Source organism: Xyrauchen texanus, chromosome 19, assembly GCF_025860055.1.
Source record: "Xyrauchen texanus isolate HMW12.3.18 chromosome 19, RBS_HiC_50CHRs, whole genome shotgun sequence".
Lineage (NCBI taxonomy): Eukaryota > Metazoa > Chordata > Actinopteri > Cypriniformes > Catostomidae > Xyrauchen > Xyrauchen texanus.
Genome location: NC_068294.1, coordinates 44,160,115 through 44,186,375, shown reverse-complemented (window position 1 = coordinate 44,186,375; position 26,261 = coordinate 44,160,115). Strand labels below are relative to the sequence as shown.

The following is a 26,261-nucleotide window of genomic DNA, read 5'->3' as shown; positions in this document are numbered from 1 at the left end:
ATCATCATTCATCAAGGGAAGATATATCATAATCATGTTAGACTAATTTTGGATATTATTGATTTTCAAACAATGATTCAGTCAGATAGCCTCATTTTATTTATTGAATTTTAAGGCATTCGATACTCTGGAACATGAGTTTATGTTTACAACACTTAGAATGCTTGGGTTTGGAGCAAAGTTTTGCAAGGTTATTCAAATGTTTTATAGCATTATTTATAGTTAATTAACTCTCAACCCTGGAATGTCACCAAAAAAATTATTTTACGTTGGATTAGACATGGATATCAAATTTCAACCAAATTGTTTATATTGTGTACTCAAATGCTAGCTTAATTAATAGTGAACATCCTCATTTAAAAATAATTACCATTTTTGATTATGAATACCATATTAATCAATTTGCAGATGACAGTAATATTTTTAAAAGATAAACCCCTAATTAGTAAAGTCCTGAACATCATTTCATTATCTTCGAGAGAGTCTGATCTGTGCTTAAATTAAAAAAAATTTGAACTGCAACATCTGTAGTGAGAAAATTATTGAATCCATTACTTTTAAAACTGAAATAAAATACCTAGGTATAACAATGTCAAAAGATATAAATACAGATATAAATACAAGGGAACAATTAAACATAGAGGAGAAATTCAGTTTCAGTCATGACCCAGCCTTCATGACCATAGGTGAGGGTTGGAACGAAAATTGACCGGTAGATCGAGAGCTTTGCCTTCCGGCTCAGCTCTCTTGTCGTGACAACGGTGCGATAGAGCGAGTGCAATACCGCCCCCGCTGCCCCGATTCTCCAGGCAACCTCCCGCTCCATTGTCCCCTCACTCGTGAACAAGACCCCGAGATACTTGAACTCCTTCACTTGGGGCAAAACCTCATTCCCTACCTGGAGTACGCACTCCATCCTCCGTTTCCTGCTGAGAAACCATGTTTCTTTCCATGCAGTTGCAATGAATAAAATTATTATAAAAGTTGTCCACATGACGTGTGCTTTATATTTCAAGTCTTTTGTAGCAAATCAATCACCTTGTGTGAAGAACAGACCCAAACTGAAGTCACCGAAGACATTCACGATTGCATTCACGTTTCTCTGTTGGAAATTGACCTTATTTAGAGTAGCACCGTATTTCATTTTTGATGGGAATGAAAACGAGGCTGTGAGGGATAGAAGTACAGTCTGATCAATGGATTAGTCTGTTTAATAGTTAAAATGTAGGTTCCCAGTGGGTTGACTGACTTAGTACAAGTCTTATTTCAAGTATCTCTCATTGATATATATATATATACATGTAAGGGGGTTCAGGGGAAAGGAGGAGGCGGGAACCGGCTTAACAATATAAATAATATTTAATCAAATAAAAGACACACAAACACATATAGGGCAGCTGCCCGTAATTCTCTCTCTCTCTAACTGTTGTCACCGGCCACCTTTATCCCTTGCGCCCATCAGGCTGATTGGGGACCAGTCGCATATCGTTCCAGCCTGGCCCCGCTCTCCTCTGCTCTACCCTCTTCCCCGGAGCCCCCGGCATGACGTACATCCCCGCCTTCCTCTCCGGGGGGTCGGGGCGGAGCAGCTCACTCACAGGTTCTCTGATGCGCCATCGCGTGGTCCCTGATCACTCCTCCACACTCTCAGGTGAACGAAAGCCGCTCCTCCCCGGGTGGACTGGAGTCAAACATTCCGACACCCAGTGGACAGAACGCCTCTTTGCATTCCCGGCAACCCATGGGGACACTCCTCTGCCCCTCCGCCCTCTCCAGGCGGTTGTTTCGCAGACGGTGGTCTTATCTCGACCCCTCCATGTTTCCGGGGACTGCAGGTCACTCCTCCGCCCCTGGCAGCGGCTCCATCGCTCCAGGCGGTCGGGGAGTCCAGTCCCCACTCGCCCCGCTGATGGCAGCGGAGCTCCACTGGGTAGACTGCAGTGTCGAGGACTCTGCGACGGTTATTCACTCTCTCCTTTCTGGGTTTCGGCACCAGTGTAAGGGGGGTTCAGGGGAAAGGAGGAGGCGAGAACCGGCTTAACAATATAAATAATATTTAATTAAATAAAAAGACACACAAACACACAGAGGGCATCTGCCCGTAATTCTCTCTCTCTCAAACTGGCTCGGGATAGGGAAATTTGGGGCCCCATGCTGGAGCAGCTGCCTCCGTGACCCGACTTCGGATAAACGGATGAAGATGGATGGATGGATGGAAATAAACACCTCCGCTATACAACGATGTACAGTACTACATCATTTCTGTGAAAAAATCACAAAGATTCATATTAAAATAAAATATAAACAAACCAAACAGTAAACCAGAACACACAACACCTAATCATAAAACAGCACATAAAACATGAATAATAAATTAATAAAATGCTAATGTAAGACCTGAAACTGTTGTAAAAATGTGTAGTGTTGCTGTGTAAATGATTATATTTTGTTCTCTCGGGCTCTTATTCATGGTCATGGACTTTACTGACACCTAGTGCATGAAGGGTGTATGATAAATGACAATGAGCTTTTGTTTGTCATAAGGATTATTCTAGATGTATTTCTCATTTCTAGAACTTGTGCAACTATAATAATTAACAATCTCAGAATATCTACATTGTTTATATCTATACAGTAACTCCACATTTATACTGTATATTCAAACTCCTGCAGATATATACATTTAACTGAACATAGACTGATTGATTGATCGATTGATTGACTGATTGATTGATTGATTGATTGATTGATAGACTGATAGATAGATTGATTGATTGATTGATTGATAGACTGACTGATTGATTGATTGATAGACTGATTGATTGATAGACTGATTGACTGATTGATTTATTGATAGACTGATAGATAGATTGATTGATAGACTGATTGATTGATAGACTGATTGACTGATTGATTTATTGATTGATAGACTGATTGACTGATTGATTGATTGATTGATAGACTGATTGACTGATTGATAGACTGATAGATAGATAGATTGATTGATTGATTGATAGACTGACTGATTGATTGATTGATTGATTGATAGATTGATTGATTGATTGATTGATAGACTGACTGATTGATTGATTGATTGATAGATTGATTGATTGATTGATTGATTGATAGACTGATAGATAGATTGATTGATTGATTGATTGATTGATTGATAGACTGATAGATAGATTGATTGATTGATTGATTGATTGATTGATAGACTGACTGATTGATTGATTGATAGATTGATTGATTGATTGATTGATTGATTGATTGATTGATTGATAGATTGATTTATTGATTGATTGATTGATTGATTGATTGGTTTTGTGTTTGTGTGTTTGTGTAGTTGAGCGTTCAGTGTCTGTGGTGTTTGTGGTGGTGTGGAATTTGGAGATGATGCTTCTGTTGACTCTGTTAGGAGGTTTTCACATCTACATCACATACTGCAGAACACACACATCAGGTGAGACACATTTATCATCATCATCATACATTTCACTTGACAATATGCAAATGACATGCAAATGATGTGTTTTTAGGAAGGAAACAGGAAGACGATATCGGTCTCTAGATCAAAACTGAGAATGACAAGATTTAGATGACGACATCATCACAGAACAGAAGATTCTTGTGTTTTAATGTCTGTGTTCTGTGGATTTAATCTTCTGTAATGTTTGCAGTTTTTCAGATGATTTGTAACACATTTAATCACACTTGAGCATTTCTTCTTAATAATCTCTTTCTGCGTTTGCAGAACATTTAATAAACCAATGCTTCAGAACTAGTTTTCAGAGTGTAACAGTTTTAAATGAAAATAAAAGGTTTCACAAATTTGTCCGTTTATTGCAAGTTACATTTCTTCTTAACATTCACATTCAACAAGCTTTTAAATAAACGCAGTCCCAGAGAATCTTTCACTGATGGATCTGACAGATTAACGCACACTATCAAAACTTTCAGACTTTCAAACTTTGATGCTTCCAATGCATGAATTCAACAATGCAGGTTATCCAACATCCGTCCTTTTATCAAAGAACAAAATAAAATTCTCCACCAGAAAGTGATTTTATACAGTCCCTGGAAAGCTGTCACATGTACTGTCTAATATCCTAATATCTATTGTACTCGATTGGTTGCGAGTGTGACCCAATTGAGGTAAAGATTAAGAACTACTGTCTGCATTTGATACAGAGCAGGTTATCTTTATACGACACTACCGGAATACTTGATTCCTTTATTTCCTGCATAGATGTACTGGAGTTTCAGGTGTCTCGTATCATTCCACAGGTTCTTTCTTCTCACGTTGTAAAATAATTCCTTTTCAAATCAATATGCCATGTTGATGAACTGCTCTTGTCACTGGACTTTTCAAAGCGCATCGGGATTTCCCCCGCATTATTCTCTTATCGTGATTCAACTGCCTGCATTTTCCGTGTGCATCCGCTTTTAAACTGCTCAAAAGGGAATGGGCAGTTTAAATGGGCGGCCATGCTTCCCGAAGCTCGGGACCAGAAAATCTGCTGACTCTGCTCCGGGGTCCGACCAACCCATTGCTGCATGGCCTTATTCAGGTTGCTGTAATCTAGGAGTCTGGCAGTGGGAAGTTTCTATGCCGCTAGATGCATCTCTCCGGAGAGTAAAGGCAACAGGCGGGCCACCACTGATCGGGAGGCCACCTCCAAACCTCTGCTGTCTTCTCAAACAGGTCGAGGAAGGCCTCCGTATCGTCGTTTGGCCCCATCTTTGTAAGGGTCACCAGTGGGGTCGGCTCCGGGGGGGGTGGGGGGGGGGGGTCGAAGCATTGTTCCTGCTCCAGGCGTACCTCCATGAGGACCTGGTGCTGATTTTACTGGATGCTGATGAGGGTCTTGAAGACTTCGCCCAGTGGTTAGGACTCCATAATGGCGTTCTCCTCCAAAGCCAGGTACTCGGCACCACTGTAGAAAGATCTTGGTTCGTGGGCAATGGATGATTCATGAGACAATGAAGCAGGTTCGAAGTCAGTCCTTTTATTTTGGCTTTCTTTTACACAATGGACGGTAACCGTCGATAACTCAAAATAATTGAAAGTAAAGCAATAGATATTCGCAGCATACTCTCTCTCTCTCTCTCTCTGTCTCTCTCTCTCTCTCTCTGTTTGGGGTATTGTGCTTTCAGGCCACTCTCTTTCTTCTCCGACACTCTGTCGAGCCTTTTTAGGTCTCCCTCCGCCATCACTATAATAAGAGACAGGTGTTAGAGATAATTATGACCCAGGTGAAGAGCATTACCGCTCTCTCTCTCCTGCAGAACGACACATGACCCCCCCATGCCACAGCTGTATACAAATAAACTGAATTGAGGATCCTTTTAACCAGAGTGTGGAACAGATGAGCTGTAACTAACTTTAATAACTACATTGTGAACATTCATTTGCTAATTATACCAAAAAGATGAATAATGTTAATAATAATGTGGTGAATATAAACAAAGAAAATAATAAGCAAACTATTTACAGCTCAAAAGATACCAGATAATTAGTTAACCCAAGAGAATAAAGGAACGTAATTAGTGAAGCCAAATGAATAAAAAGAACAAAAAACAACTCAGTCTGACTTGTAAATCAAACCTCTAATCTAACTAATAAAGAAAAGAAAAGTAAAGACAAACCTCTTCAGCGGCATTCACTTGCTTACATGATGTGTATATACATCGAGTTTTCCTAGGTGTTGTTTTGTGTAAGTTACGTGACATTTTTACCTGTCCACATTACTCTTGGTAACCTCAAACCACGCCATCATAAAGGGCAAAAATAAGAACATAAAAGGGAACGTGTCACAATAATATTCAAAACGAGATGGCAAAGATAATAACGAACGTACAGGGCAACAAAGCAGAGCGACAGGAAAACAAGCTGTCCACGCGTTCTTTGCAGCTTCCCATTAACTGCTGGCGGGAAACTTGATTGGCTGCGGGGGAGGTGACGTCACGTCATAGATAGAAATTGACAGCTCTCCCAGCCAACAGCAGACCAGTGGTTGAGCGAGCCTAAGAATGTGAGAGAGAGAGATAGAGAAAAAGAGAAACATCCACGCACAACCACAGGGACGTAACAATGTTTGTAAGAGTCCACATCTTTATTTATCTTTTAAGCATATTGTGCTTCTTCCTCTATTTTTTTAAATGTATGTAAATAGAAATTGATCACCCACAGTGTCTTCACCATATGAGTAAACATCCTCTTTGTGGTGTGAGACTGTGAAATCTTTGCTGACGTGAGTCCAGTTTATCAGAGTGACGACGCTACATGAGCCTCCGAACACAGACTGACAGAACTCCACACACTCATGACACAATCTGAAGCAGCATTCACACTCTTCTGCTGGGATTGGACTCTTCTGGAAACTGGACGTCAGAGAAATGCTGTTCATCTTTGGACTAATGCTGCTGCTGCTGATACCAACTGATACATGTGAGTCCACTTTCACATCAAACTCATGTTAAGAAACATTGAATAATTGCAGTGATGTATCTCCAGTGTATATTGTGGAGTATTATAGTAATATGTGAGATCATGTAAGTCACAGTGAGAGAGTTGTGTGTTTATGTTGAAGATTATTTGACAGTGATGAACTGAGATCAGATGTTTCAGTGACATCAGATTGACTGTCTGATATGTTTAATCTGTAGAACTTGAATTCTGTGTATGTTTGTGTAATGTGTGATGAGAGCTATTTATATTATATATGATTGTGTGTTTGTGTTTGTGTTGTTCAGGTGTGGAGATGTTCTGCAGGTTTAATCAGACAGATCCCTGTTACACATCTCTGGGACACAAACTCAATCTGCAGATGGTGACGGACGCTCGAGATCAAAGGCTGAAGTTATATAAGAAACTCAACGATGTTAAAGAGAGAGTTTTTAGAGTAAAGAATAACAAGATAAAGGAATATGAGGAATATGAATCCATTAGAAACAGATCTGAGTTCATCTTTAATAATGGGACTCTGATTTTAAACAGTGTGATCAGAACAGATTCAGGGACATACAGATTAAAGATTTATACGCCTGATGGCACACAAACACATGCAGTAAATCTTCAAGTGATTGTTGAAGGTAAATTATCTCTCTCGTCTGACTTATTACAATCTCACATAGTTGCCTGTCTGTGAAAGTTTTCATTCTTGTTGGTCATTGTTGAATGTTTAAGTATTTAATGTTAGTAAAAGTGTTGATGCAGTCACTTTACTGGATTTCTCTCTATCAGAAGACTTTCAAATATCACGGTTTGTCAGATATCTAAAACAAGTCCCCATCTGTCGCTCTCTCGACGATGTGTCACAGAAGCAACACTAGGGGTCTCTCTTGAGCACCGAATATGCCTCTGATCTATGAAAAAAGGACAATGAGAACAATGTTGGCACACAGTACTTGCATACCCCGCCCCCGGACATACGGGTATAAAGGCGAGGCAATACTATGAGTTCATTCAGAAATTTTCTTCGGAGCCGTTGGTTTTGCATGCTGTTTGCTACGAGTCATACCTGTTCCTGTATTCCTCTGACACTCTGCATGCTGTTGGATTGATGGCGCATTACAGCGGCTTTCTCCTTCCTTGCACGCAGTGCAATTTGCCCCTGGGCGCTTCGACAGCACAGAGAAAAATCTCTAAAAGAGTTATTAAAAGAGTGATTTTCTTTAATATAATATATTTCACTAAAAGAGCAATACACAGCGGCGTTGAACGTCCTTTTCAGCCCCTGTGTAGTTCCTGGATATGGTAGAGTGCTCTCCGCTTCAGACGGCCACAGGCATTGTCTCATATGTCTGGGCAGCGATCACACCGAGGCTGTGTTTGTGGATGGTTCATGCTCTCACTGCGAGGGCATGACCATGGCAACGTTGCGGTCGCGGCTCGCTTTCAATAGAAAGCAAGCCACTCCAGCCATCCCCCGCATTGCTCCTTATTCCCACGGGATTGAGGACGATGCGGCTGGCGCTGGAGGCGATCAGGGGATGGCAGCGGGTGCTGCTCCGCCGGGTACGCCCCCTCGGACCACCCCCCCCAGCACGCTCTTAGACTCCCGTCCATGCTCGAGGCAACAGCGGCTCACCTTACAGCCAGCCTGCCTATCCTCTGGAGCTCGATGTGGATGAGCTCACCGCTGCATCGGAGAGCATGGTATCTGACGCGGATGACTCCCCTGGGCTGCCGCCTTCAGGCCAGCACACCCAGGCTGAGGCTGATGCTCAGATGAGCGACATGCGTCCCCCTGCGAAGAAACACCAGGCTGCTCCACCTCAACCTGTGCCCAGCTCTCAGCCCACGCGTCTAGCGCCCCGCAGGAAGCAGATGCCCCCCTGTCTCACGGACCCCCTCGAGGACCCGGAAGGCACCCAGGCACTCCTGAGACGTTCGACCCAGAGCACGAGATGTTAGCTCTGGAGATGGTAAGACCACTCCATCCGGGAGCAGAATCTTTTGTTGAATGAATTTATTTAATTCGGGGCGGCGGTACCAAAATTCTCAATAATAGAGCTATTTCCTTTGTCTCTGTGGACCGCAAATGCCGTTCTCACAGCACACTGCAGATCTCAACAGTCCCGGCATGCTGGACGTGGACCCCCCGCCTTCAGCCCCACGACTGTTCCCTGTCCCCCAAGTTCAGAGGACGCCTACACCGGACCTCCTCCTCAGTCGCTAACCCACCCCCTGCCGGGTGTGCGGAGCAAGGTAAGTGCTTTAAGTCTTTTCTCAGCACTAGAGCCTCGGGACGCACCCTTGCCTCCCGACGCCATACAATCTGCTCCGCCCCGCTGCGAAGCCCTGCCGGGTACATCAAAAATACTCGTCCCTTTGGTGCTCCTAGCATGGAGATTGCGTGGCTTTCACTTCCCAACCCGTCACGCTGGCTGGCCCGGACCATCCAACTCGGTTACGAAATTCAGTTTGCCAGGCCCCCGCCCCCTTTGCGGGCGTCCACATTACTGCAGTACACGGCGAACATGATAAATCCGTGCATGCGGAAATCGCTACTCTTTTACTCAAAGACGCGATAGAGCCTGTCCCTCCAACCAAAATGAAGAAGGGTTTCTACAGCCCTTACTTCATTGTACCCAAGAAAGGCGGCGGCTTACGACTGATCTTGGACTTGCGAGTTTTCAACCGAGCTTTGCTCAAACTTTGCTCAAATGGGATGGAACGCGGAAGATCTAGCTGGTCTACCACCTACCTAGGTTAAATCCCTCCCGGCCAAGCCTGTTCCCCTCCTGCGATTTCTCGGTGGTCTTCTCCAGTCTTCAGAGATCCCCCTTCGAGCCGCTAGAATCAGCCGGACTCAGGGCCCTCTCCCTAAAGACGGCCCTGCTGATCGCGCTCACCTCCATCAAGAGGGTTGGGGACCTGCAATCTGTCAGCAACATTTGCCAGGAGTTCGGTCTGGCAGACAAATATGTGATCCTAAGACTGCGACTGGGCTATGTGTCCAAGGTTCCTACCGTGCCCTTTTGAGACCAGGTAGTGAACCTGCAAGCGCTGCCCCGGGAGGAGGCAGACCCAGCCCCATCGTTGCTGTGTCCGGTACGTGCTTTGCGCACCTGTTTGGAAGGCACGCGGAGCTTTAGATGCTCTGAGCAGCTCTTTGTCTGCTTTGGTGGACAGCGGAAAGGGAACGCTGTCTCCAAACAGAGGCTTTCCCACTGGGTCGTGGATGCCATTTAATTGGCCTATCACAACCAGGCCTTTTTACAATCTCCGGGTTGAGTCAGTATCGTCCCGTGTCTTCTCAGGTCCAAGCTGGTAGAACTTGGTGACACGCTGACGAACTGACCGGGTGGATCGCTTGCTCCCAGCGCCCTTTCCCTCGGCAGAGGCAAAACGGTGCGCTTTCTCTCCCAGGAGATCCCACTCATTAAGATCCCTGGATGATGCCTCCCTAGCCCTTTTGGGTCTACAGTTCAGCGGAGGAACTCGCCGACCAAGTCCACTACGGGTACTTAATCTACCCTGTACTGGAATAGGTGCTACACAGGTTGAGGACTCCCCCTTACAAAAGTGGACCCGCGTCTCCCTTAGGCAGTCCCAGCTGTCCTACTGTCGCCGTGTTGTCGCAAGTCCCCCCTCCTTGAGGCTGGATCTACCACTGCGCCACTTTCCACATGTCGCCTAAAAACCCATGTGATTTAATCACCACTCTTACTTCCCCTTCTGGGCAGGTGTGGTCTCCGCAGGGTCTTTTCCCCCCTGAAAGAATAGGAAAATGGGTAAGACCCCCTTTCCTCGATGCATGTAAGGGCCCCGGACATTTATTGCTCTATGCCGAGAAACATAGAGAGAAAAGAGGCCCAGCCAGGCTCGGCCCGTTCCCAGGTTGGCAAGCGTTGCCTTGTTTCCCTGTCTAGGGTAACCAGAAGGATTCCAACGACTTTGTTTTACACAACGTCGAGAGAGCGACAGACGGGGAACGTCTAGGTTACGTATGCAACCTCCGTTCCCTGATGGAGGGAACGAGACGTTGTGTCCTCCCGGCCACATCGCAGAGCCGAGCTACTATAGTGGCCGGACCATTTCAGGCTCCTCAGAAAATCCTGAATGAACTCATAGTATTTCCTCGCCTTTATACCCGTATGTCCGGGGGCGAGGTATGCAAATACTGTCTGCCAACTTCTCACTGGCCTTTTTTCATAGATCAGAGGCATATTATGCGCTCAACGTCTCGTTCCCTCCATCAGGGAATGGAGGTTACATACGTAACCTATACGTTAACTCTTCTACAAGCCCAAGAGGCAGTCCACAAAGTGATGGTAAAAATGAGCTATAAATTGTGATGACAATACAGCACACAACATTAAACATGCAGCAATAGCAAAGCATAGAAACACTAAGAATCATCATAAAATTAAAATAAATAAGTTAATAAGAAAATAAAAAGAAATTGAAGTAGAAGACAGATGTATGTTTGCTGTGTTGAAGTCACTGTAATGAACTCTGACTGGAGATCAGGATAGAATCATATTGCAGAAGTGTTTAATGAACAAATCCAAATCAGAAGGCTCAAACGTGGTCAGTATAACAGGCAGTGGTAGACAACAGGCAAACAATCCAATAAGGTCAACAAGACAGAAAGGGTAATCCGAGAATCCTATAAACAGGCAGAATATCATAACATGAGGCAGAACGAGAATATACTTGATAAACGCTTGGTAAGGCAGATGAACTGGCAATACTTCGCAATATGGGAGTGTGAATGCATGGCTTATATAAAAGACAAACAGTAAGTGACATGGCAGGAACGGATGTGGCAGGAAACTGGAAGTGACAGTGTTCAGAATTCAGGTGAGGGCTCCCTCTGGTGGACAGGAGACTGTTCAAACATTACAGACACACACACGTTACTTTAAAAACAGATCCTTTCAGATCCTTCAAAAGAAACTGCCATTTCTATAAGATTTATAAAGACTTATTTCCATTGATTTAGGTGACATTCAGAATGAAATACTAGTGTATACTGCGCAGTGTACTGCGTACTGTGTACTGCTAGTAGTATGCTACATTGTTGTCACACGACCTGATTACATTATTACACATTTACATTTATGCATTTGGCAGACGCTTATACCCACAGTGCACTTATTACAGGAACAATTCCCCCGGAGCAACCTGGAGTTAAGTGTCTTGCTCAAGGACACAATGGTGGTGGCTGTGGGGATCGAACATCATCAAACGCCATTTTCTCAGGTTACTGAGTTATGGCTTCATAGGGCAGAGTAGATCATCCCATGCATACAGAACATATAATACTGTGCAGAGTATACATAATGAACAACGGTGTCCCTCCCTCCAGCTCCTATTGGCTCAGTGGAAGTGTCAATCAATTGCTCGTCCAGTGGGGAGAAGCGGGTGTCCTGCTCCTCTGAGGGGGATCAGCTCATCTTCAAATGGACTCTGAATGGACAAGAACTGGAGGATGGAAATAACACCATTCATCTGGATGAGGAAACTTCTGGAAGCATCTCCTGCACTGTGAAGAACAGCGTCAGTCATGGACAGAACACCACTAGTGTAGACCGATGTCCAGGTGAGATTATTTACAGCTAATCTAGAGATATCAGCAATGTACTGTTGAAGTCAGAAGTTTACATACACCTTACATGTTAATGTTTTGTGTAGCCTTCCACAAGCTCCTCACAATAAGTTGCTGGAATTTTGCTGCCCATTCCTCCAGACAGAACTGGTGTCATTGAGTCAGGTTTGTTCTGGCTTTGTGATGGCCACACCAATCCCTTGACTTTGGTTGTGATGGTGTTCTTTGGCTTGCAAGCCTCACCTTTTTTCCTTCGAACATAATGATGGTCATTATGGACAAAATGTTTAATTTTTGTTTCATCAGACCAGAGAACATTTCTCCAAAAAGATCTTTGTCCCCATGTGATTTGGAGCAGTGGCTTCTTGCTGAGCAGCCTTTCAGGTTATGTTGATATAGGACTAATTTTGCTGTGGATATAGATACTCGTCGACCGGTTTCCTTCAGCATCTTCACAAGGTCTTTTGTTGTTGTTCTGGGATTGATTTGCACCTTTCCCACCAATCTATGTTCATCTCTATGAGACAGAATGAGTCTCCTTCCTGAGCGGTATGATGGCTGTGTTTGTACAGATGAACGTGGTACATTCAGGCATTTGGAAATTGCTCCCAAGGATGAACCAGACTTGTGGAGGTCAACGATGCTTTTTTAGACCATCTTGAGACATAGTTTTACCCTACTGATGATGTGTTGTTGCAATAGTAATCCTGCTCAGTACGAGAGGAACCGCAGGTTCAGACATTTGTTTTGTGTGCTTGGCTAAGGAGCCACTGGTGCGAAGCTACCATCTGTGGGATTATGACTGAATGGCTCTTAATCAGAAATACTCCTAAACATACCACGGGACTCTGATTGGTCTGGGATTGCCGCCCCGTTAGGGCCCGGCGAGGAGAGCCATTCGAGATGGGGTCGGGGTGCGGCTGGATGAGTGCCGCCCCTCTCACATCACACACTGCATGTTTGTGGAGAACCCGGTGCTAAATATCTCATAGATGACCCTGTCGTTTGATTTTCTCATGATGTCAAGCAAAGAGGCACTGAGTTTGAAGGTAGGCCACAGGTACACCTCCAGTTTAGTACACGTCCTATCAGAAGCTAATTGGCTAATTGGCTAAAGGCTTGACATCATGTTCTAGAATTTTCCAAGCTGCTTAAAGGCACAGTTAACTTAGTGTATGCAAACTTCTGACTTCAACTGTAAGTCTATACTATAAAGATCTTTATCTGTTTTATTTTCAAGACCATAATTTCAAAATTACATAATTATTCTTTAAAAAACAAAACAAAATTACTGTTCTCATAATTTAATTCTAGAATAAAAACTTCAATTGATCCAGAGTTTGATATTAACAGATAATCATTGTCTGTTTTTTTCTGTATTTATTGTCTTTCTGAAATCTGTGAAATTCTGCAGAATGCATTAACAGACAGACACATGATCTTTCTTGTGTTTGTGTAGTTGAGCGTTCAGTGTCTGTGGGGTTTGTGGTGGTGTGGAGTTTGGAGATGATGCTTCTGTTGACTCTGTTAGGAGGTTTTCACATCTACATCAAATACTGCAGAACACACACATCAGGTGAGACACATTTATCATCATCATCATCATCATCATTTCTCATGACAATATGCAAATGACATGCAAATGATGTGTTTTTAGGAAGGAAACAGGAAGAGGAAATCGCTCTCTAGATCAAAACTGAGAATGACAAGATTTAGACGATGATATCAACACAGAACAGCAGAACATGAGAGCCGCAGCAGATTTCATCACAGATATGAGAAATTTCTTAAGCTCTCTGTGTTTTTAAAGATTTCCTGTTTCAGTGGCATACCCCAAAAGTAAAAGCTTATAACAAAAAAAACCTGTATCCGAGAAAGATTTCGTGTTGATACGACAAATCAATCAAAAGTTACAACATTACAAATATAATTGATCATAGTGTCCAAAAGCATCTCCACACAAATAAAAGATAATAATTGTACATAAGAACTAATTACACATGCAAACACAACGACTAAAGGTTTGCATAGCATGCACACATGATTTTAGTCATGAGATTTCACAGAGTGAGTTTCATTCTGTGTCATTTGAGGCATCATTGAGTCTGTGTCGTGTATTTGGCGCCATCTCCTGGTGGTCATATGTAACATTGTGCTTCATGTGGATTATCTAATGATCTATACATCTGATTATCTTGTGTGTGGACTCGTTTGAAAGATAATCACAGACTCTAAATAATCATATGTGATGTTTTATGTTATGTTTATTTTTCATGAAGTTATAAGAGATAATGCAACACCTGTTCACATGAATTACTTGCCATATTTTTGTCTGTATGTAACACAAATAGGCTGGATGTATTTTACTCTTTGAGATCTTTTTAACAACATGTGACACATGACTATTTGAGTAGTTTGATATTTTTACTGAGTGCAATAATATTTACATAGCAAATTTGTTTCAAAGGGGGGCATAATAAAAAGAAAAAGTGAAAGAAAGAAAAATGAGAATCTTATTTTGATTGTTTCATCTGTCTAAACTGCTCTTGGTTTGCTGTCTGTTTTCTGTGTCAAACTGTTAATTTAGCATTTGTTGCATGTGTTCCAATCAGTTTACAAAACAACAACAATAAACAAACAATTACTTTTGAATGCTAAATACAGCCTGTTAAAAACATATCTCAAATGTTAAAGATTTTCTGCCAATCAAAATTTTCATATGATTTTGACCAAATTATAACAAATTTATAAGGATTTTTGGATACTCTTATGATCTTCAACCACAAGGTGTCGCTCTTGTACTCTCAGGGCACAGTGGCATTAACAAATTACAGTTTTGTCCCCAAAGTTCCAAAAACTTATAATGAGACAGCCTCACTTCCAACCCCCTGGTTATTGTTACATCTACGGTTGTGTTGTCTTCAATATATGGATGTTGTGTTATTTGTTAATGACTCTTTCAATAAAAAAGACAGCTTCACTTCCTGGTTCCTCTTTTGTCACCAACTTCATCAGGGTGTATCCTTCTAGGGGGAGGAACCAAGAAGACTCATTAATGCAGGCGCTGATATAAAAATGAAACCATGAAAACAGGTTTAATTACCTTGCTACCTAAATCCAAGAAACAACTGTTAACACTCGATAATTGGAGACCAATATCTCTTTTATGTAATGATTACAAATTACTTGCCTTAGTTTATGTTAATCGTCTTAAACTTGTTCTTGAGAAACTTGTAGAAGAATATCAATCATCATTCATCAAGGGAAGATATATCATAATCATGTTAGACTAATTTTGGATGTTATTGATTTTCAAACAATGATTCAGTCAGATAGCCTCATTTTATTTATTGAATTTTAAGGCATTCGATACTCTGGAACATGAGTTTATGTTTACAACACTTAGAATGCTTGGGTTTGGAGCAAAGTTTTGCAAGGTTATTCAAATGTTTTATAGCATTATTTATAGTTAATTAACTCTCAACCCTGGAATGTCACCAAAAATTCTATTTTACGTGGGATTAGACATGGATATCAAATTTCAACCAAATTGTTTATATTGTGTACTCAAATGCTAGCTTAATTAATAGTGAACATCCTCATTTAAAAATAATTACCATTTTTGATTATGAATACCATATTAATCAATTTGCAGATGACAGTAATATTTTTAAAAGATAAACCCCTAATTAGTAAAGTCCTGAACATCATTTCATTATTTTCGAGAGAGTCTGATCTGTGCAGAAATGTGAAAAAATATGAACTGCAACCTCTGTAGTGAGAAAATTATTGAATCCATTACTTTTAAAACTGAAATAAAATACCTAGCTATAACAATGTCAAAAGATATAAATACAGATATAAATACAAGGGAACAATTAAACATAGAGGAGAAATTTGAAAGTATGAAAGTATAAATGATTGGCTTATAAGAGATCTGTCGATTTTGGGTAGAATTCTTTTGACTAAAGCAGAAGGCATATCTTAACTAATTTTTCCATGTTACTCTCTTTACGTTCCCCCTCAACTAATAAAAAAGTTAATTCGGTCATTTTTAACTTTACATGGAAAAACAAAACCCACTATATAAAAATGTCCCAGATAATTAAAGATTATAATAATGGTGGGTTGAAAGCCATTGAATTTGAATCCATGATTGGAATTCTCAAATCATTATGGATCCATATACCTAAATGTTTATTCAACAAAGTTGGAGGGCTGGAATTTTCGCTGAAATGAGGTCTCTAAATTACCTTTTAAGCTGTCAAAGTTACATAAACAGATTTTACATTACTGGTCAATGATATTTACCCTCAACTACTCACCACACGGCTCCACCTTGTGGAATAACAGAACCATTACAATAAAGACCTGATTTAAAAAAGAGTGATATTAGAAAAAAGTTTTATATGTTGTTGATTTGATGGATGAAACTGGTCAAATTATACAGTACAATTCCTTTATTGAGAAATTTAAAATAAAATGCCCCCTTAATAGTGTGTGTGTTATGAATGTGTGGAAATCAGGAGAAGGCAGACAGGGAATTCGGATCTAGACACGGCTTTATTTACAAATAAAAATAAACAAACACAGGAACGAAAGAAAAGGTCCACGATGGGAAAATTACACCTAAGCACGAAACAACATTCAGAAGTATACAAGTGAAAACCAACCACGAAGGATAAGGAAACCTCGAGCGAACTCAAATAAACATCTAGGGCAAACGTTGACAAACATGAGGAACATCCAGGAGCAGAGAACATGAAACGATAACGATTGACAAAGGAAGGAGGAAACAGCGGGGTTTAAATAAACAGACACGATGATGACAAAATAACAATCAGGTGTGGACAATAACGTAGTGCTGGCAGTGAAGGTCGGGAATGATGGGAAATGTAGTTTTACAAGGACAGTGAAACACAGGGCAGACAACAAGGAAAACGTGACATGGAATGTGATCAGTGATGAGTGAAACAGAAAACATGGGGCAGACAACACGGGAACGTAACAGTGTTGCAGATTCTGTTTGAAAGAGCCTGAAATGATCGAGCACCTATTCTTTTCTTGCTCGATCATTTTGCAGTTTTGGAAGGATCTCTTCAACTGGCAAAACCTCAGGACAGCTATTCCTTCATTTGTTTCATTCCAGGTTTTGATTTATATGGATGGTTTCTCGAGAGAGAACAAAGATGGTTAACATAATCATTATTATGGGTAAATATCACATACATAAAAGTAAATTAAAAAGATGAGGGGCAAGAGAGGGGGGTTACAAGCTAAGCTAAAGGCTAACCTCTACAAACCGGCCATTCCAAGTCTTTTTTTTGCCTACACCCGGTCGCTTCACAACAAAATGGACATGTTACGACTGCGGATTTCTTCGCTTAGTTTGGATTACTGTGCAATGATCATAGCAGATAATTGGCTGGATCAGAACACCCCGGACGCTGCTATCGAGCTGGCTGGTCATGCCTTCTTCAGGGAACAAACAACAGCTGGTGTGTAGATGCAATACATGCATCGATAGTCACTGCTCCCCGGATATTGAGTACCTGATGTTACAGTGCAGACCTATCTAATTGCCTACAGTTGTCTACACACCACTGCAAGCTAAGCATTGTTATAGTAGCAGGGGACTTCAATCATGCCAACTTGAATTCTGTTCTGCCAAGATTCCATAAGTATGTAAACTTCCTGACAAGTGGAAAGAACATGATAGATCAAGTCTACTGGAACCTTCCACATGCCTATAAAGCCAGCCCCATTGTGATTGTGGCTCAGCGGTTAAGGCTCTGGGTTACTGACCACAAGGTCAGGGGTTCAAGCCCCAACACCACCAAGACACCCCTGTTGGGCCCTTGAACCTATCTGCTCCACGGGCGCCGTATCATGGCTGACCCTGCACTCTGACCCCAGCTTAGCTGGGATATGTGAAAAATAAATAATATCACCATGTATATGCAGAAATGTATGTATAATGTGTGACAATTGATCAATTTATTTGATTTATTATGAAGACAGTCAAAATATGGACTAAGGAAGCCACCTAAGCCCTGCAGGACTGCTTTGAAGACACAGACTGGGGAATTTTTGCTGAAGGGACAGACCTGGAGGGGCACACATCAGCTGTCCTGTCATATATAAACTTTTGTGCTGAGAATGTGTCTGGAACGAAAGCTGTTAAAGTGTTCCCTAAAAAGAAACCATGATTCAACAGCAAGGTGAGGACCCTGCTCAGAGCAAGGGATTCAGTATTTAAACCTGGGGAGGGACATAAGAGAGGCCAAGTGCAGGGACAAGCAGCACATACAGGAACAATTTACTAGTAATAACTACAAATGTATGTGGCAGGCGATTAAGTCTCTCACTGGCTACAAGGACAGCTAGACAGTCACAAATTCCACAGACAGCACACTGACAGACACTACGAACCTTTTTTTTCTCTTGTTTCGATCAACGGGACAGAGAGGCCGGCATTCATCCTGTACTACCAAGAAAGGAAGATCCCATTAAGCTGCACCAACATCAGGTCAGATCTACCCTGTGCAGAGTCAGTGCAAGGAAAGCAGCGGGTCCAGATAGAGTTACAGGAAGGAACCTCAAGGCCTGTGCAGAGTTAGCAGAGGTATTTACTAACATTTTTAACCTCTCGCTACTAAAGTCTGAAGTTCCCACCTACCTTAATTCAGCTAAAAATATTCCGGTACCAAAGAAAAGTACAGTGAACTGCCTTAATGACTATCGCCCAGTTTCTCTAACTCCAATTATCACCAATTGTTTTGAGAGACTCATCCTTTCCCATATTAAAGCTGCCATCCCTGCTGACCTTGACCAACATCAGTTTGCATATCGAGTAAACAAATCGACAGAGGATGAGTCATCATAGCTCTCCATACAGCCCTTACACACCTGGACCAGGAAAACACCTATGTAAGAATGCTGTTTGTGGATTTCAGTTCAGCTTTTAATACAGTTATTCCCCATAAACTGGTTAAAAAACTGAGCTACTTGGGCTTAGGCAGTTCACTGTGCACATGGATTTTGGACATTCTCAGTAACAGATCCCAGAACATCAGGGTGGGAGATCACACATCATCTACTCTCACCCTGAACATTGGCACACCACAGGGGGGTGTCCTCAGCACCCTCCTCTACTCCCTTTTTACCCATGACTGCTCACCCATTCACTCTACTAACACCATAGTCAAATTTGCTGATGATACCATCATTGTAGGGCTGATATAGGACAACAATGAGACAGGGAGGAGGTTCAGCATATGACAGAATGGTGCTCTGTCAATAACGTGGACTTAAACATTACAAAAAACAAGGAATTGATAGTGGACTTTAGAAAATCCAAGTGCACTGAGCACTCTGCCCTCTATATACATGGGGAGCAGGTGGAGAGGGTAAAGAGCTTTAAGCTCCTTGGTGTGCACATCTTGGCTGACCTCACCTGGACCACACACATCTCTCATCAGGTGAGGAAGGCCCAACAGAGGCTTTACTTCTTTAGGAAGTTAAAACACATTCACCTCCATCATAACCTGCTGACCAACTTCTATCGAGCAGCTATAGAGAGCCTCCTAACCTACTGCTGCACAGTGTGGTTCACCAGCTGCACAGAGGAGAATAGGAAGGACCTGCGGCAGGTGGTAAGGTTGGCAGAGCGTGTCATTGGTATGGCTCTACCTTCCCTCAGAGACATTTACACTGGCCGTCGCCAAAAGAAAGCCAGTTGCATTGAGTTATTTAGGGTTATTTAAACCTTTTGAGTATGTGGACAATAACTATTTTGATATGAATGGAGAAGGATTTGTGTTAAATTACAAAAGTAGGTTTTGATATGCAAAGTCTTGTTCCCTACTCGAGTTTGTAAATTGTAATTGTTTAATAAAAAATAAAAATAAAATCCACATTTTTTTTGTTTTGTTTGGTATTTGTGGTCTAAATGTGACCTCCAGGAGTCACTATGCACCCCCCATGTGATTAAGAAACTAAGTAATATCACGTCTAGTCTATAACACCCAGAGATACAAACAAGGGTCTCGCACAAGCTATCCTGATCAAAGGGCACAAAACCAACCCCACAACACACTTGTAAACTGGGTTGTCCTAAAAACTAAAATATCCTAAAAAAACAAACATAAAATAATAATAATCTGAGATATAATTAATAATACAAAACAAACCAAACAAACAAACAAATGCAATGATAAAGCGGCCCTTCCCTTTATCTTGTTGTACACCTGCTCGGCGCTAGGCTGGACGCCTTAACAATAACACAAATGGTGGTACGTTGGATGCACGCTCTCTCCCTGAATTGCAAATGATGCCTTTGTGATGTAATAAGGGATCGCTGACCATCCGTGCCACACCACTTTACAAGCTACAATCGACTGCAACCATGATAGCCAAATAACCACGAAGGCTTACATTAATGCTTGTTTCAAACGCAGAACACTGTATGAGCCGTAATTCAGAAGAGCAAACAGATACGACGTTGCATTTTCATTCTCCTTATCAATTACATCATACTTTATAAGTAGTAAAACTAAAGTCACATTCAAAGGCAGCCCTACCCACTACATAAAGATAATATTAGCCACATTTGCAGAAGATTGAAGAGAAATGGATGGAAAGAATCAAACAGAAAAGTATTTAAGTCCAAGGTGGGTGAAAATGTAGTCAAGTGTGAATTGACTTGGTTCAGTGTACTCAACATACAGGTATGTGCTGAATTCAGTGTGCTAACTCTGACATTTCACAACTGTATGGTAGTAGCGGCTGCCAAAGGCAGTAGAAGGGGAACATGATTTGTAAAGTTTCTGTGGTTGTGCAAAACTCACTGCCACGTGGGTGGTTGCTGTCAGGCCTTTCCATGCAGTTGCTAAGGTGTTCAAGGGCCATGAAACCCCCTTTTTTAGCACTCGAGTTCTCACCTCATTTTAAAAGAATGCCAGGGCACAGCCACTGGCTTAGATAATAATAAATAAATATTAAAATAATCTTTAACTCTACCTCAGATGTCATTGTTATTATCCTGGTGGGCGGTCTCTGGTTACAAAGTGCACCAAAGGGCACATGAGAGCAGGTTGCACCATGGGAATAAGGCACCAGCTCTCGATTTTGTTGGTGTATTTCAGTTATAATGTCCACTCTCATTATCTCTACGATATAATGCTGTTAATTAACTGGGAACCTTCTAACAAGGCACAAGAAGGCAATGGTATTCTCTTATATCAGTGGCCTCTTTCAACAGGATAATGCGCCACACTGCAAACATTTTTCAGGAATGGCTTGAGGAACATGACGAAGAGTTCAAGATGTTCACTTGGTCTCCATATTCCCCAGATCTCAATACAATTGAGCATCTATGATAGGTGCTGGACCAACAAGTTTGATCCATGGAGGCCCCATCTCGCAATTTACTGGACTTGAAGGATCTGCTGCTAACGTCTTTGTGCCAGATACAACAGGACACCTTCAGAGGTCTTGAGGAGTCCATGCCTCAACGGGTCAGAGCTGTTTTGGTGGCATGAAGGGGACATGATATTAGGCAGGTGGTTTTGTCATACTGATACTAAATAATGAGGTACCTTCTGACATCTCTTAAGACCTGATGTCCATTGGGATGGACATTAATCTTTAAAAAAATGCTGTGCTCTACAACTTTAAATCTTCTTGTCTAGTCGGTGAGTCTTGGCTGTGTTGCGTTATTCCTGAAACTCTCTCAGATTAAGTTAGGGGGGATTTCTTCATTTTGATTGGTTTACAGAGAAAAACATGTCATGGCCATTCCAATGGATGCATGGTCTGAAGGGGTTAAAACCTTGGATTAGCCACGCCCCCTCTTTCCAAAACCCTGCACTCAAAATATACCAAATTAGCTTTATTGAGATCAAAATCGAGCACAAACGGTTGTTAAAAACAACATCAGCAAAATTGCACCCTCAAATGACAACTGTTATGAACAACATGGCTTAAAAATGGCATTAAGTGCATACGTGGTGTCATGAATATTCATGAGATAGTGCCTTCTCATAGGATCAGGCAATGAGTCTCATTAACATAGAGACACTGATGCACTGATGGTGATGCACTATAGTGCGTGGAAAAGTAACATTGTGTGCCTCGATGTTGATGAAAATAGCCCCCAAATTCCCTAAATTAATAACCTTTCTCCTAAAATTGAAACGAATTGTCTTCTATCACGTGTAACACATACAAATGTGTTAACATCTCTGAAAATGTAGTGTTTCAGTAGTGTCTAGGTGGTTAATTCTTTATATAATTTAATCTATTGACAAGTTCTGCAGTCAAGGAATCAAATGTTGGTCATGAACCGGTAGAATTACAGACCTGTGACAGTTATATTATGTTTTATCAGTTTAAACTGTGTTCTGCGGTTTTAAACATATATTTAGCACATAAAGTTACTTCCATATGACTCATAATGTTTAGAGTCGTGTCGCCTCTTCACCACAAGATCTGTGGTTGATGCTCTTAAGTGTCTTTTTATGTCTTTGTTTAGATCTTTGTGTGACTTTTGGCTCAGCGTGGTTGCACTTTGTATTTAATAGACTTGCAGAGCATTAAAAAAACAACCACTGATACTTGCTGGTGATGCCAGTTGGAGGATGGGGACTTGGCCCATGTTTTTTGGTACTGTGTTGAGTTTTGGTTAATACTTACCTGCGTGATGGTCAGCACATGTTGGTTTATCCATACATGGATAAAAGTTGATTCCGTGTTGTCATGTGTCATCTGTGTTAACTTTTATTTTTGGAATCAATAAAAATTCAACCACTGAAAAAACTGTCAGCCACTTAGTGTTCAAATTATTAAAATGAAATTTTTTCATTGTCATTTACAAATTGGCCAGATTTTTGCCTATAAAAACTGTTAATCTGCATCTCCAGTTCAACTCTGGATTATTACATTTAGAAAGTAGTTTAGCGTTTTTTTTATCAGCGATAACAAATAATATTATCCACTATCAGAATGTTCACTACTTTGAAAAAACTATATTATTTAATTATTATTATAATATTATATATTATTTTACAAGTTTTATAGTATTATTATTAGTCTTTTTAATAAAATAATTGTACTTTTGTTGTGTTTTTTACTGACCCATAACATGTGATATTGTACATTTTGCATAATTCCTGTTGAGATTTTTCATTATTATTTTATATTCTGATTTCTTTTGAAGTTCCATCTAACATGCAGATCATACTGTACATTCCTGAGTCATTTTTAATTTACAGAGAATACAGATTAATATAGGATCTAAAATATATATTGTACATAATTGTATTATGTAATAACGAGATATAAACATGCTCCAATTTGAATGGGGCTTCATATTTTTTATGAACATGTCCTAAAAGAGAATTATAATAATAATGCGGGATTTCTCCTGAATCCCACTGTCATCTCCATTGTTTTTAGCATGTTCAGATCAAGGTTGTTGTTACAGTCCCAGACGGCCAGCTGATCAACCTCCCGTCTGTATGCAGACTTGTCGCAGATGAGGCAGATGACCGTGGTGTCGTCTGCAGACTTCAGGAGCTTGAGAGCGGGGTCTTTTGCAGTGCAGTCATTCGCGTACAGGGAGACGAGCAGTGGAGAGACAACGCATCCCTGAGGAGCACCACTGCTAAAAGCGAGGGTCCTGAATGTGAGTTTCTCCAGTCTCACAAGCTGCTGCCTCTCTGTCAGTAAGCTGGTGATCCATTGACAGATTGGGGTGGGCATGGAGAGCTGGTTCAGTTTGGTTGAGAGAAGATCAGGCTTGTTGGTATTGAAGGCTGAACTGAAGTCCACAATTAGGATCCTTGCATAAGTCACAGGTCTGTTGATGTGTTGCAGGATATAATGCAGTCCCATATTGACAGTATCATCAACAGACCTGTTTGCTCAGTTAGCAAACTGAATGGGGTCCAGCAGGCATCCAGTGATGTCCTTCAGGTAGGCGAAAACCAGTCTCTAAAATGACTTCATTACCACAGATGTGAAAGCGACAGGTCTGTAGCCATTAATTCCTATGATTTAGATTTTTTTGGGGACCGGAATAATGGTGGAGCATTTGAAGCAGCAGGGAACTTCACACTGCTCCAGTGATCCATTGAAGATCTGTATGAAGACGGGGGCCAGTTGGTCAGTGCAGACTTTCAGATAGGCAGGAGAAACACCGTCTGGGCCTGAAGCTTTCCTAGTCTTTTGTTTCCGAAAGACCGGGCACACATCCTCCTCACAGATCATAACTGCAGATTGAGGAGGGGGCAGGAGGGGGATTCAAGGAGGAGTTAGTTTGTGTGTGAAGTGAAAATCAGAGCGGGAAGAGGGGTGTGAGACTTGGCTTTTCAAACCTGCAGTAAAACACATTCAGTTCATCAGCCATTAGTTGACTCTCTGTCTGAAAGCTGGTGATCCATCGACAGATTGGGGTGGGCACAGAGAGCTGAGTCAGTTTGGTTGAGAGAAGATCAGGCTTGATGGTATTGAAGGCTGAACAGAAGTCCACAATTAGGATCCTTGCATAAGTCCCAGGTCTGTCGATGTGTTGCAGGATATAATGCAGTCCCATATTGACAGTATCATCAACAGACCTGTTTGCTCAGTTAGCAAACTGAATGGGGTCCAGCAGGCATCCAGTGATGTTCTTCAGGTAGGCCAAAACCAGTCTCTTAAATGACTTCATGACCACAGATGTGAGAGCGACAGGTCTGTAGTCATTAATTCCTGTGATTTTTGTTTTTTTGGGGCCGGAATAATGGTGGAGCATTTGAAGAAGCAGGGAACTTCACACTGCTCCAGTGATTCATTGAATCTGTCTGAAACACTCCAATCAGTGCATTCAAAGCAGGCTTGTAGTTTCATCTCTGCTTCATTTATCCATCTCTTTACAGTCCTTACTACAGGTTTAGCTGATTTTAGTTTCTATTTGTAGGTCAGGAGTAGATGAACCAGACAGTGATCAGAGAGTCCCAAAGCTGCTCGAGGGACAGAGCGATATGCATCCTTTACAGTGGTGTAACAGTGGTCCAGTATATTTATATCTCTGGTGGGGTATGTGATGGGTGGTTTGTATTTTGGCAGTTCATGGGTGAGGACAGCTTTATTAAAATCTCACAGAATAATAATAAGTGAGTCTGGGTGTTGTTTCTCCATATCTGTGATGTGATCAGCCAGCTGTTGTAACGCTGCACACATGCTTGTGGTTTGTGTGAAACACAGAGCAGCAAAGTTAGAAAAGTCCTATTTTCTTTAAGTGAGTAGAAGCAGTTTGTCCGTTTTGTTGGCGAGAGAGTGGTCATTCACCAGATGAATCCTTTTTTTTTTTTGGCAGACACTTTTATCCGATTAAAGTGACTTACAGTGCACTTATTACAGGGACAATCCCCCCGGAGCAACCTGGAGTTAAGTGCCTTACTCAAGGACACAATGGTCGTGACTGTGGGGATCGAACCAGCAACCTTCTGATTACCAGTTATGTGCTTTAGTCCACTACACCACCACCACTCCTCAACTTGGCAGCGGGGTCCTAAAGCTGCATTGATGAAGCTTCACAAGCATCAGCTCTCTTCCATCACGTGCTTCTTTTGGATCGCTTGTAGAGCGCCTCCAACTAAGATGTCTAATAAAACATCAGAATAATCAAACACTAATTTCTAATTTAGAAATGATCAGGTATGCTCTGCCGAATACTCAGCAGTTCATCTCTGGTGAAACTGATCAGGAAAGAGTGACAAAAAACATGACAAACCAATCAAGCAACCGGAGCTCCACACCGAAGCAGCCATCTGCGGCCCTTCTTAGAGTTAATCTAAAAGGATGAGAATTCAATAATCAAACTGGGAAAAGTAAGGCCAGTAATAAGACCAGTGCCATATATTTTTCATAAAAATACTGTAGGCAAATAAATTGCTTGATAAATGTTATTTTTTCTAACAATTTTTCTTCATGACTGTCATTAAAGACTTTTAGATGACAAACTATCAAGTGTCTTTCAAAAATATCCACAATTATATCGGTAGTAAAAAGCAATGACAAAAATGCAACCATTTATTTTTTGTGTGTTTTATCATGGCTGTCTTTAAAAAAGGAGGCTGAAGGTTAACTTAACATCTTTTTTTTAAACCGATGTTTTCAGCTTCCTGTAGATTTCACACTGGTCATCATCAGCACATT

The 26,261-nt window shown here is 41.5% G+C and overlaps 1 protein-coding gene across 3 annotated transcripts in view; it reads left to right on the top strand.

Moving 5' to 3' along the window:
• LOC127659612 (hepatocyte cell adhesion molecule-like) overlaps nt 1-26,261 on the top strand; it is a 93,893-nt gene that overhangs the window by 29,308 nt on the left and 38,324 nt on the right. The window contains exon 5 of one of the 3 annotated variants that reach the window (XM_052149512.1): nt 13,720-14,209. The exons of the other annotated variants lie outside the window; for them this stretch is intronic. Within the exon in view, the coding sequence (XP_052005472.1) occupies nt 13,720-13,751 (32 nt within the window). The 3' untranslated portion in view covers nt 13,752-14,209. Of the gene's footprint in view, nt 1-13,719; nt 14,210-26,261 lie in introns of those variants that run through there. 3 annotated transcript variants of the gene reach the window in all.